The sequence below is a fragment of the Anguilla rostrata genome, chromosome 2 (genome assembly GCF_018555375.3).
Source record: "Anguilla rostrata isolate EN2019 chromosome 2, ASM1855537v3, whole genome shotgun sequence".
In the NCBI taxonomy this organism is placed as follows: Eukaryota; Metazoa; Chordata; class Actinopteri; order Anguilliformes; family Anguillidae; genus Anguilla; species Anguilla rostrata.
Genome location: NC_057934.1, coordinates 37,554,385 through 37,567,266, shown reverse-complemented (window position 1 = coordinate 37,567,266; position 12,882 = coordinate 37,554,385). Strand labels below are relative to the sequence as shown.

General features: G+C 38.5%; 1 protein-coding gene across 2 annotated transcripts in view; it reads left to right on the top strand.

Annotated features, from left to right (window-relative positions):
• LOC135247953 (acid-sensing ion channel 2-like) overlaps window positions 1-12,882 on the top strand; it is a 363,876-nt gene that overhangs the window by 337,691 nt on the left and 13,303 nt on the right. For both annotated transcript variants that reach the window (XM_064321970.1, XM_064321969.1), the window contains 3 exons: window positions 6,988-7,115; window positions 11,374-11,524; window positions 12,231-12,287. In XM_064321970.1, coding sequence (XP_064178040.1) covers window positions 6,988-7,115; window positions 11,374-11,524; window positions 12,231-12,287 — 336 coding nt within the window. The remainder of the gene's footprint in view (window positions 1-6,987; window positions 7,116-11,373; window positions 11,525-12,230; window positions 12,288-12,882) is intronic.

Below are 12,882 nucleotides of genomic sequence, written 5' to 3'. Positions count from 1 at the left end.
CATTTCAAGCAGAAAGGTTCTGGAAAAAGAACACACATTCAACAAATCTGCGCAAAACTATCCATTGATTATTTAGAAATATTGCACCGGTATCTTTGTATATGCTCAGTTTTATATTAGCTTTCTTATGTAAGGAGATTTGAAAGATCAGTCTATAAATAGGATGAAGACAGTCATTGTTATTTAAACATGAATTTAAACTTTTTCCTCTGTGTCATTGGCAAATGTAATCTGTAAATTCATTCAGATTTCATTGTATCAGAAGAGCAGAATTTATAGTTCTCTGTATATATTCTCTGTGGGAAACCATATGAATAACAGTAAGCAATCATGACAGATAACGATGATCTTGGCCTGCTCCACATGCAAGCCGGTTGCACCGAAATGAAGTCGCATCAGAGCAGTGTTGCAGACTTTGCAGAGTAAATTGCTCCTGTCATCACTAGGAGATGCATTTGTTCTCTGGTCTTCTCTCCATTTACTGGCTATTACAGTAGAAGCTGACTGTTAGCATGCCAGGCCGAGCTGAAAGAAAGCCCGTCGAGAAGGAGATGGGGAGATGGGCTCAGTTTTGACTGCGCAATAGAACAAGAAACACTGCTCTGGAAAGGCAGTGAAAAAAACACACAAGCTATTTGAGAAATCACGTTGTTGGCCAAATGAACAGTGTGTGTCCATCTGTGTCTATGATTGTGTGTCCATTCTTATCCATGTCTGTGAATTTGCCTTATTGTTTTTAGTTAAACAGAAAATCTGTGACATAAAAAGATTTATAAGTTATTTTACACAATTATTTTGGAGACAGTTTTTATAGAATTATTTGGAGTTAACTTTTTTGTTTACTTTGTTTCATTTCTCCATTTGAGCTGCAGTCACATGATTCACCTAATTTGCATGTGTATCAGTGTACCAGTAACAGTGGAAGTAGAAGCCCCACACGGACAGTATTTGCATATGCTCAGCACACCTCATTTACATCCAAGATCATTATAAAGTCTAATCCAGTTGGGCGGCACTGGCAAAATAAGAAGAAATAAACAAAAACAATAGGGGCTCCAGCACCTGCTCTGCTTGTCTCCCAATGAAATAAAAACACAAAAATAATCAAAGTGCAACTGGTATGTTTCAATTTAAAAATTCCTCAGTGTTTAACTGAAAATGTAATGTGGCGGTGTCACAACATAAACCAATGGAAAAATGCCACCGCCCCCCCCCCCCCCTTTTTTTGTCAATATCAGACATCATTTGGTTATACTGTGTTGCCTTTACATTTACATTACATTACATTTATTTATTTAACAATGTACTGTTGAATGCAAAACTACCAAACAATGCTATTTATAAATGGAGAAGGTTGCTAGTTTCAGGGGGCTGTGGTGCATAAAAAGGGTTGCATTTCTCCACAAGGGAACTTTGTAGTATTTTAAGGCAGGTCCCAGAGACCACAATATGGTGTATACACAAAATACATCAAAAATACATGAATATAAATGAATATATTGTCTGAAATCCAATGAATAATTAAAAGTAATAATTGATGAGTAAAATAACTAATATCATTTACTTGAAGGACAAAATGTATTGTGCTTAGGGTAAGGTTGGGCCATGATTTAGTGCAGTCTCTGCTCATTTTTGTGATTTCCTTTCAATGAGCAGCCAATTTAGGCCTTGGAAACAGGGTGTGCAGACGCTTCGGCCAATAAATGAGTTAAATTAAGCTCTTAAGTTAATGAACACATCATAAACCGACAGTCACAGTGGCCCTCCAGGATTTGAGTTGATGATCCCTGATTTAGATGCTATTTTATGTCTAATTTCATTCTACTGATATTCACAACAGTGCTGCGGTGTGAGAAATTAAAGGTTGAATATGTGATAAATATGAAAAAAGATGAACCAAGCAGGTAAATTTATAGCCAATAGTCTCAATGATGATAAAGTAGAGCAAGATACTTTTGTCTGAAGTAAAGCACAACTGCATTATAAGTGAGCCATTGAAAATGTCCACTCTTTGCATTGAAAATGGCTTATGAACCAGTCCTCATTCATATAGGCTCCAGGACTAAGACGCATTATTAGGAGATTTAGTGATGAATGCTAAGATTATTCAGCTGAGGATGCCAAATCAGTTTTGTGTATATAGATGTTTTTCACAAATAGCTGAATAAGGATATGGTGTAAAATAAACACAGTCCTCTGTTCTGCTGGATTCAGTGGTAATTTCTGTTTATTGGCTATGAAATGTGTCTGTGAACAAAGATATGAGAGGCAGGATGACTATGATGCTGGGTTGCTGCAGCTTTTTGCCTTCTGTCTTGTCTTCAGAAAGTGAAACGCATGTTCAATTTGATTCAAGTCATGTGATTGGCGTGGCCAGTTAAGAACATTTCCACTTTTTGGCCCTGAAAAACTTGGTTACCTTAGCAGTATGTTTGGGGTCATTGTCCTGCTGAGGCACTGTTCAAAGAGTTTTGAATCTTTTTGGTTGGATCTAAGCACATACAATGTTTCTGTACACTTTAAAATTCATCCTGCTGCTGCTGTCAGCAATCATCAATGAAGATAAGTGAGCCAGTTCCAGTGGCAGCCATACATGCTATAACACTCCCACCACCATGTTTCACAGATGAGGAAGAGTGCTTTGGATCATGAGTAGTCACTTTCTTTCTTCACATTTTCCTCTTTCATCACTTTGGTACAGGTTAATACTTGTCTCATCTGCCCATATGACTTTGTTCCCTAACTCCACTGTTTTTATTTAAATATATACAGCATATATATTTTTAGCAAACTCTAACCTGACCGTTCTGTTCTTGAGGCTTACCAGTGGTTTGCATCTTGCAGTGAACCCTCTGAGGTTATGCTGGTTTAGTCTTTTCTTTATGTCAGTCTTTCACACGTCTATGCATACCTACTTGATAGTGTTCTTGATATGTTCAAAAGCTGAAAAGGGTTTTTTCTTGACAATTGAATGTCTTCAGTCATCCATGTCCAGTTGTTTCCATAGTCTATCAGGTTGTTTGCTCTTGTTGAGCTCACCAATGCATTATTGCTTCTTAACAATGTACCAACCAGTTGATTTGGATACACCTAATGTTTTTGCTATGTCTGATCAATTTGTTCTGATTTTTACACCCCATGATGACTTGCTTTTTTGGTATATGGTTCGTCCAATACGGATATACCTGCGTATTAAAGCTGACAGTCTCTACTTTAAGCTAATATTCATTATTTCATTTCAAATCCAATGTGCTGGAGTACAGAGTCAAAACCACAAAAATCGTGTCACTGTCCAGACTGCACTGTATGCTCATGTATACTGCATTTCAGTATTGTACCCTGAGGTACAAAATCATTTTTATCATCCATTTTACATAATTTAGATTGTATTCGAGAGAGCTATGGCAAATGGACAATGGCATCATGAAGTTACACAGCTTTTCTGTACATAATGTGTATATTACAGAATAGTCCTCCGATATTTACATTACATTACAGGCATTTAGCAGAAGCTCTTATCCAGAGCGACTTACATTTTATCCAGTTATACAGCTGGATATATACTGGAGCAATGCAGGTTAAGTACCTTGCTCAAGGGTACAACGGCGGTGTCCTATCGGGGAATCGAACCTGCTACCTTATAGGTTACAAGACCAACTCCTTAGCCATTATACTACACTGCCGCCTATATTTATATTGGTGCCATAAATTTAGATGATATTTGATGAGTGTTTAGTTTTTATGAAACCTTTTTCGGTCTGCAAGTATTGATTTGGGTAGCCCTCTGCAAGTACTGTTGACAGTACTTGTTTGTATAAATGAATAATATTATCATATAATTTACATATGTATGTGTATATAATATAATATTTAATGATATTGCATGTTCACTTTTTGTGATATTTTTCTCTCCGGAAAAGGGATTCAATTAATGATGCTGTGTTGTTACAATTATTTATATGATTTGTTCGGTTTCAAGCATAATATATGTGATCTAAAATAATATCTGTTATCTAAATTCATTATTCATATGACATTATTAACATTGATGCCTGTCACTTTTAACTTTTTTACCCTATTCCTCCCCGTAGTTAATTGGGCTGCCTTTTTAAAGGTCGCTGGTCTTTCACTCTTGTTTATGAATCTCATTTTGACTGTAATCAGCATAGTGTTGGCAGGCTCACAGATAGCCTTCAGGGGAACTCAGGCATTGAGGGCGCATCCATGCTATAATCATTTGCCTCAGGAAAGGTCTTCTCCAGGTCAATCTGAAAGGGGAGGGAAAGTTCAGTCACCAACAGTGCTTTAATCCCTGATGCTCAATGCATTTTAACAAACACTGCTGTCAGCGAGATCGGCTTCTGAAAATTCACATGTTTTTTTCAGACAGCTTAAAAAGATACCCTATAGGTCTATTATCCTGTTTCTAACACGTCTATATAGGCTGTGATCACTACTGCACTGCTAATGTTTGATAATAGTTTTTTAAAGGTGGGCTACAGTTCTCTAGTTCAATTTGTATTCTAGTGAAGTATGTGTTGCATTGTCCAACTGCATCAAAATTGCATTGCAGTCACAAGCAACTGAATATGAACAAAAATTTCAGGAAATAAAGGCTAGAGCAATGCCTCCCTCTAACAAGCTATTATACCTTTTTAAAAAGCAGGATGTGGTAAAAAGCACTGTAATGGCATAGGTCAAGTAAGAGTGCCATGGCTCACTAATTTGAATTTCCAAACTTTGTCAGTATTTTAAAATCTATTCAACACATTACATTTATTTAGCAGACAATTTTATCCAAAGCGACGTATAATAAGTGCATACCAAAGGTCAGTGGAACAACTACAAAACACAGGTCCAATAAGGTACTATACTTATTATGTAACAGTTATCCATAACCATGAACACATTAAATCCTATTCACACAGTAAGCATAGGTTAGGTCAGAGAGTAATGTTAAGTCAAACTAGGAGGTATGACAACAAGCTACAACAAGATAACAATCAAGATAATGATACAAGTGCACTGTAAGTGCTGAATGGAGGTACATGTAACATGAAAGTGGTACAGGAGGTACATGTGTAACATGAAAGTGCTATAGAAACAAAGTAAAAGGATACAAGTGATAAGAGTGATCCTAGATTGGGAGTGCCCTGCAGAGTGGTGAGTCCAGGTAACTGTCATCATTCTCCAGGGCACTCAGACAATTATTTTGCACTTGTATTGTTATCTTTATGTTGTAGTTTGCTGTCATGCCTCCTAGTTTGACTTAGCAGTACTCTATGACCTAGCCTATGCCTGCTGTGTGAACTGGACTTATTGTGTTCATGGCTATGAATAACTGTTACTTAAAGAGAATTGAAACTCAGACCTGTGTTTTGTAGTTGTCGCAGTGACCTTCAGTATGCACTTATTGTACGTCACTTTGGATGAAAGAGCCAAATAAATGTAATGTAATGAATAGATTCAAGCTACATGACAAACTATGAAAGCCAGAATGGCTTATTTATCTTATGTAGTGGCTTATGTAACTTTCATACCAAGAAAAATCCCATAGAAAAAGTGCAGCACTTGGAGCAAACTTTATGATCCGAATGCATAATTACTACTTTTCCTGCAAGATTTAAATTGTTTAAAGAATATGAAATTTTTTAATCTTTTTTTCCTAAGCTGTGCTTGTATAAGAGTGTAAGAGTATTGCTTTTCCAAAGTTACTTTCAGATTAGATGACAGTATTTGAAGGGTGGCCTCTCTGGATTTTGGAGATAAATGGCGCATGGAAAAGCAAGGATTAAATGGGAATGCTAATATATTCAGCAGCTACTTAAGTGTGCTGTTGGAGCCCTGAGGCTCAGAACAGTTGAGGCTAAGGAGCATAATCACTGTTGCCATTGCAACACACAGCTGTCTCTACGCACCTGTCCTTCACACATCAAGGCTGGTGATTGCTGCCCTTTAAGCCCTTCCTTCCCCGATTAGGAATATGCCTGATGGGTTGTGGGCGATGGGTGTGCTACCACTAACAACTTGGAAAAAAGGCCGCTTTTCTTTTATATCATTTTCTTTTATAACTTGTGAAAAAATAGTTTTTCCGAGGGTGACAATATGTGCTATTTTCAGCAATGTAGAAATGGAGGCTTTAAAAAGTGATCGAATCGGTATATTTTAAAGAAGTGAAACGTTAATCAGATGAGAACCAACCAGGTGTTATGATGAAAAGATCGCTGCAAGGTGTTGGAGCATTTAATGGACCGCGTGTGAGAGCGTGTTAGTGTGCGCTCGCCTTTGTGACAGATCAGCTATGACAATGTTGCATATGCATATGAAACACCACACAGCTGTCAGATTGGGTAAAGCATGTTTAGCTGCTGCACCTTTCATTTACAGTATGTGCATCTTTTAATGTCTTGCCACGCTAAATTGGCCTGCTTTAATCTGCACCAGAGTGTAATCCACCATAATTGACAAAGCAGGCAGGACTATAAAGCAGGAAACAGTTCTGATCCATGCTCAGTGTTCCCAGGGCATATTGTCTAAAACTATAATCAAATCAAATCAAATCAAATTTTATGTATATAGCGTATTTTACAACAGTTGTCACAATACGCTTTACAGACAACCCTAGCCTAAACCCCCACAGGAGCAAGCCTAAGGCAACAGTGGAAAAACTCCCTGTGGCAGAAAACTCCCTATAAGCTAGCCCCGTCCCTCCAACCAGTTCGATATTAGAAGTCATTTTCAGGCTAACTCAGAATGCCACACTGTATTGTTCACATTCTTTGAATGAAATTAGAATGAATTGAAAGGACAGAATTAAATGCGTGCAATAAAGTTGTATTTGAATGAGGATCCCCTGAAGATGTAATTAACCCAGTGCCACAAGAGCTTGTAGCTTAACCCGGGGGGTGGTTCTAGCTTGATTGCTTCGATTGGGTTTGGGCTATAGGGTTATGTTGTGCACTTGTTTGACACTTTGTGTTTCCACAGAGGAGACGGCGTTTGAGGCAGGAGTCAGAGTGCAGATTCACAGCCAGGCCGAGCCCCCCTTTGTTCACGAGCTCGGGTTCGGCGTTGCCCCGGGATTCCAGACCTTCGTTTCGACACAAGAACAGAGGGTACGTCTCTTTCTAAAACTTCTTCTTGATACTGCTACATCCTCCAAGGTTAATTATTATATGACCCTCAATAAAACAGCAAGCTCAGAGCCACTTTTCCCATCGAATGAATACAGCATAGGCTACTCTCTAAAAGCAGCAACCTCAAATGCAATTTTCTGCTAACTGACCAGAATTAGATTTTAGTAGCCAACCAAGTGCAAGTGAATTTAATCATTGCAATCATTGATAATCACAGTGTGTCAGAATCTCTGCTAAATATTGTCTGTGAGATGACGCCTTCTTCAGTACTGTGTGGTCACTGCGGCACAGAATCGTTCGTATTCTGTTTAGTTCCAAGGGAAGAGTCCCGTCTATTGGCCCATTAGCTCTGTGTCTACAGTTCCCTCTATATCGCTGTACTGTTGCTAAATATATTTTCCCGTCCCATGAGTCAAATTAAATGGCAGATATTATGAGCCCCTGGAGCACCACCATATTTTTTATTCAAATATTCTGTGGCTGGGCTGCTTTTGTTCATGTTTTCAAAGCCCGATTTTAAACAAAGAAACATGTTTGATCTTTTCCAAAGAAAGGGCATATAGATGCATTTTTCATGTCACATATTTCTGTGGAATGTGTTTTCCTTCTTCATATGAATGTTTCTCATTTATTTAAATATTAATAGGAGATAGGTCTAAAAAATTGCAAAACTAAACTGAGGATGCGGTTGCTTTTATTTTTTAGCTTTCCTTTTCTTTTTAAAAATGAGTCTGTTTGTTTAGTGGTTCAGCTCCTCTTACCCATTAAAACTTACTGGTAGGATCATTTGAATCTTACACATATATTCTGCCATTCATCACAGATAAAAACAACCAATTTCATATAAAGTGCTTGATACAACCCTTACCTACAGATTCCCACCAACTATTGTGAGCTACTGCCCTGTGTTTGTGTGCACATATGTATGTGTAGTAATCACAATAATAGAACTTTACTGATCTCAAGAATGGGAAATTACTTTATCACACATGCCGTGTCTGATAAAGCATAACTTTATCAGCACAATATAGAATTTTTCCAAAGTAACACAATGACACACAACGTACTGTTGGAGCAACTAAACCGATGTGGTTGTTATAGAGAGCAGCAGAGCTTCCATTAGTAGCAGATGGTGTGTAGTCCTTCCGTTGAGGAACCTTACTGCTAAATGGCCAAAATGAAGCGCTAAATCACTCCCTGACCAGCGACCCCAATCCCCCCCCCAAACTTCCTACTCAGTGATGTAGACAGCCGGACATTCATTGTAGCTCAAAGCACTGCACATACTCCTTCCTTTGTGAAGAGGCTTCTAGCCTTGTCAGGTCTAGCTTTTGAGATCCATTAATTAATATGCTATTGAAAGAGAAATGTTTGGTAATCTGTGCGCTGACTTGTTTATGTGTTCTTTCACATAGATGCACAGACTTCGGTGACAAAGCAGGCAATATTGGTTAGTCACTGTGGGAAAGGTGACTTAAAGCAAGTCATGGTTATTGAGAATTATATATGTTTGGCAATTACCTTAAGTCAGTTTTTCTCTGAATTTTATCCATATTTTCTCCGCTACATATTCACAATTCACAATGCGGTCTTTAGTCTGGTTGCAATGTTGGATGTGCTCTCAAGTTCTAACAGGTCATCAGGATACTTGAGCCTCACCTTCTGTGATTCTGGACTCGATTTCCCTCTCAGGAGAATATTCGCCAAGGTTACACAGATGGAAAAGTGTCAGATGGCAAGATTCATTATTTCAAACAATGTTTTGCCTTGTCTATTTTTGTTCAAGAGCATCACATAATGACAATTTATTTTGCCTGCTTCAACTGTTACCTCATCCATATGCAATTAATTACAGAGACACTCTGGGTCAGCACATCAAACAGAAGGCGATAGGTTCTGATTAAACATATCAATCATAAAACATGGTTTGTTAAGGAGGAATTTGCACGGTTAAAACAGAATGTCAAATAAAGGAGTTACAGAAAGAAAAAAAATGAAACACCTCAAAACTTTAAATTGAGTACAAATACTAAGGAAGTCTAGCAAACACTGTATGACTGAGAAAATTGCCCCCAAAGCCTTTATATCTAGTCCCTCTATGCAGGGATAGAGATCTCAGGCCCTTAAAAGTGGGAAACACATTAAATGTAGCGTCGGCTAAGGACCTGTTTATCAGACTCTGAATTCCAGCTCTTGTCCCATGCACTTTTTTGTACATTAGGCACATTGTGGTTTTGCAAGCACTCGGCCTGATCGCATTTTCCGAATGAAAACTCCCCAAACCTCGATGAATAATGAAGTAAACAAGACTATTAAACTGCAAACGAAATGCTTCTCACAGGCTTTATCAGAAGCTCTCCCTGCTCTGGCTCACAGTCATTAATATACCATTTCAAATCCATTATGTTATTTTTTTAAGAAGACACGCTGTCTTTCCTCTAATGCCTCTTACTTGAAATCCTGTTTTTGACGACAGAGAGAAACAGCTCCTCTAAGTAAACAGATAAGAGACTGTATATTCTGTAGTCTTGTTATCATGGCCCCTGTTATAAGAAATATCTTCTTCGGCTATGATTATTTTTTACACAGTACCCATGGTTCCAACCATTAGGACTGTATGTCTACTCCTGACAGAAACAGATTTAGGTTTCCTTTACAGGAATTCAGAGTGTCAAGCCAACCATGTACTGCAGACTGAAACACATGGGTGCAGTCATGACTTTTGTCCTTGGTCCATGAAGAATACTTCTACTCCAAGCTGAGCTCCAGTCTTTACGATCAAAGGGACTACAGAGGATCAAATCCATGGATTGAATCTCCTGCCAAGAGAGACAGAAGATTAATGATGACTTACTGACCCACAGCAGTTGCCACCCAGACTGAACAAGATTAAATGGCAGTTCTTTAATCATATATACAGCTAAAATCTTAGTACTGGAGCCACTGCATTGAGGTCCATTTTGGACACAAATAAATGCAGTTCAATTAACACAACATTTTTCAGTCTATTTTGAGAAGTTTATCAGGTTAGTCAGTTATGACCCTGACAAGTGATGCTGTATATGTGGTTATATACTTCATATATGCTATGTTTTACAGTTTAGCAATTGCAGCAGCACGCAATTGATATATTCTAAATTTGACCAAAAAGAAAAAAGGTAGATAACACATGTAAATATATACAGTAGATAGCTGACAGTCTAAATAGATCCTGAAACATAAGCAGACATAGATGTACATCTGGAATTACAAGGTAAATGGTGAATGGACTGCATTTATATAGCGCTTTTATCCAAAGCGCTTTACAATTGATGCCTCTCATTCGCCAGAGCAGTTGGGGGTTAGGTGTCTTGCTCAAGGACACTTCGACATGCCCAGGGCGGGGTTTGAACCGGCAACCCTCCGACTGCCAGACAATCGGTCTTACCTCCTGAGCTATGTCACCCCAAGGTGCCTAACAACTGTCTTAAACAACTTAAAACTATTCTAACATTCCAGGGAACGTTTTTGTGGTGAAAAGTCCGTTAAAAGTCCGTCAGTGAACTGCCATCTAGGCATTCAGGTAAAAGCATGGCTACATTTGGTTAAAAAATAAAAGTTTTCATGCCGACATAGCTATGTTCGGGTAAATCCTGAGCTTTATTGGAGTTCATGTCAGAATGTCTGTCAACCTAGATTTCCACCTTTCTAGATGTCTAGAATCCGGTTTTTGCTCATTGGGATAATAGTTTCCTGACACAGTGCTCTTAATGCCTATATACAGTAATCTCTTGAATGCAAACAACTGAAAGACAGATGTGAATGTAAAAGTGGAACCATTCAATTGTGAAAAGCAGTGCTACCACGGAAGGCCTGTTGTGATACTGTATATCCCCTCTGAAAGGGCTGTACAATGCCACATACTAAAGCATTCCTTTTTATGGGCAGTCCTTGCCTACTTGGATTGGATCTTGTGGGACATTTTGGTATTATATTTCTGATGCTGAGTATTCAGTATTTAAATATGAGATTAAGCCTTTCTCTCTTCACTCACAGTAATTCCTTCCTTGGTTTGCAAAAAATGGGTATTGTAAACATAAGACATGAGATGACATAACACAAAGATATGAGATTTCCAGAAAGTGTTTATTCTGTGATGATCTATTTGTGGCGGTACTGTGTGGTGTGGTCACCAGATGTGCTGAATATCCTGTGTGTGTGTGTGTGTGTGTGTGTGTGTGTTTATGTGTTTGTGCAGTTGACCTACCTACCTCCTCCTTGGGGGGAGTGTCAGTCCATGGCCCTGGAGTCCGGATTCTTCCAGGTGTACAGTGTCACGGCCTGCCGGATCGACTGTGAGACGCGCTATATCGTGGAGAACTGCAACTGCAGGATGGTGCACATGCCAGGTGTGCCCCCGTGTCTGTCCCTCCATATTTGATCTCTCTCCTTCTTCTTGCTCTGTCCCCATCTTTCTGTTCTTCTGACCAGTCAGTTAAAACGTATGAGAATGGACATTGCAATGCACAGTTATGCCTTATTCCCACTGTCACAGAACCGCAGGTATTAAATTAAAACAAGTCACGCTTTTCTTTGGTGAAAGCTCAAAAGACACAAAGATGCCTCATCTTAGTACGGATAAAGAATACAATGTTGCAAAGTCAGCAATGTTTCATATTAAGTGTCAGAATAAATCAAAAAGACTGTAAAAGAGACGAAATAGCAGGTTCTAATGAGAACTCTTTGTTTGATTATTGGTTGTTAACTTCAACTAAAGTTTATTGCTAAAAAAATTAGAGTATCCTACCGTTTCACACACAGCTGCAGTCATTTATGTCTGTTTTTTCTTTGAAATTTTATAAAACATTATCCAGGTAAATGCTGCTTTATGAGCTAGTTCACACCTAGGCTGTTTTTTCCATGGAGTTTAGTGCCTCTCTCATCTGGTGTATCTACTTGGAAACACGTGTGCAGTGTTTTTCATGTGCAGAAAAAAATTCCAGCGGAGGAGGTCAATCTTTTTCTTCTGTTTTCTCATTTCTGTGGTTCTCAGTTCATCAGTAATTCAGCTTTGCTCAGTAAAGCCGCTTAACTGAGCTGTTATTCTGTCTACAGGTGATTCTCCTTTCTGCACCCCTGAACAGTACAATGAATGTGCCGAGCCAGCACTGGGTAAGCATGGGCAGGAGCAAAGAGGCACTATTTTCATCATGCACTGATGGAACAAACAAGATCTATTCTTCTTGTGTTTACATCAGGAACAGATTTTACTTACTTGCATTGCAGGATTTCATTCTCTCCTGTTTCATTTACCTTGCCACCCCCCCACATATACTTGCCCCCTCCGATATATTTGTCCCAGACAATATATATGTTCAATGTCACACATAGATAGAATCTGACATACAGCCAATTGAGAATCTCTTACTACACTATGCTTATTTTTCAATGAACGTGAAATAGGAGCGAGTCAATGTGATAATTAGGTCAAAAAATAACTCTGACGCATTGGTCATTCCTCATTTAAAATTCCATTGGCATCTTCAGTATGAGGATAAATCTCTTTATTTCCAAATTTTCCACAGCATTTTGTTTAAATGAGCCATTTATGGACAGCCAATGGTAGGGATGGCAAACATTATTGTCATCTCTACCAATCATTAAATATCAATGTAATTAATGTGCATGAAGTCACATTAGCTAGACAGATAGCTTGCAGAAAGTATTATGGTAGCTATATAACTTTAACAAGCATGACAGCTGGCTT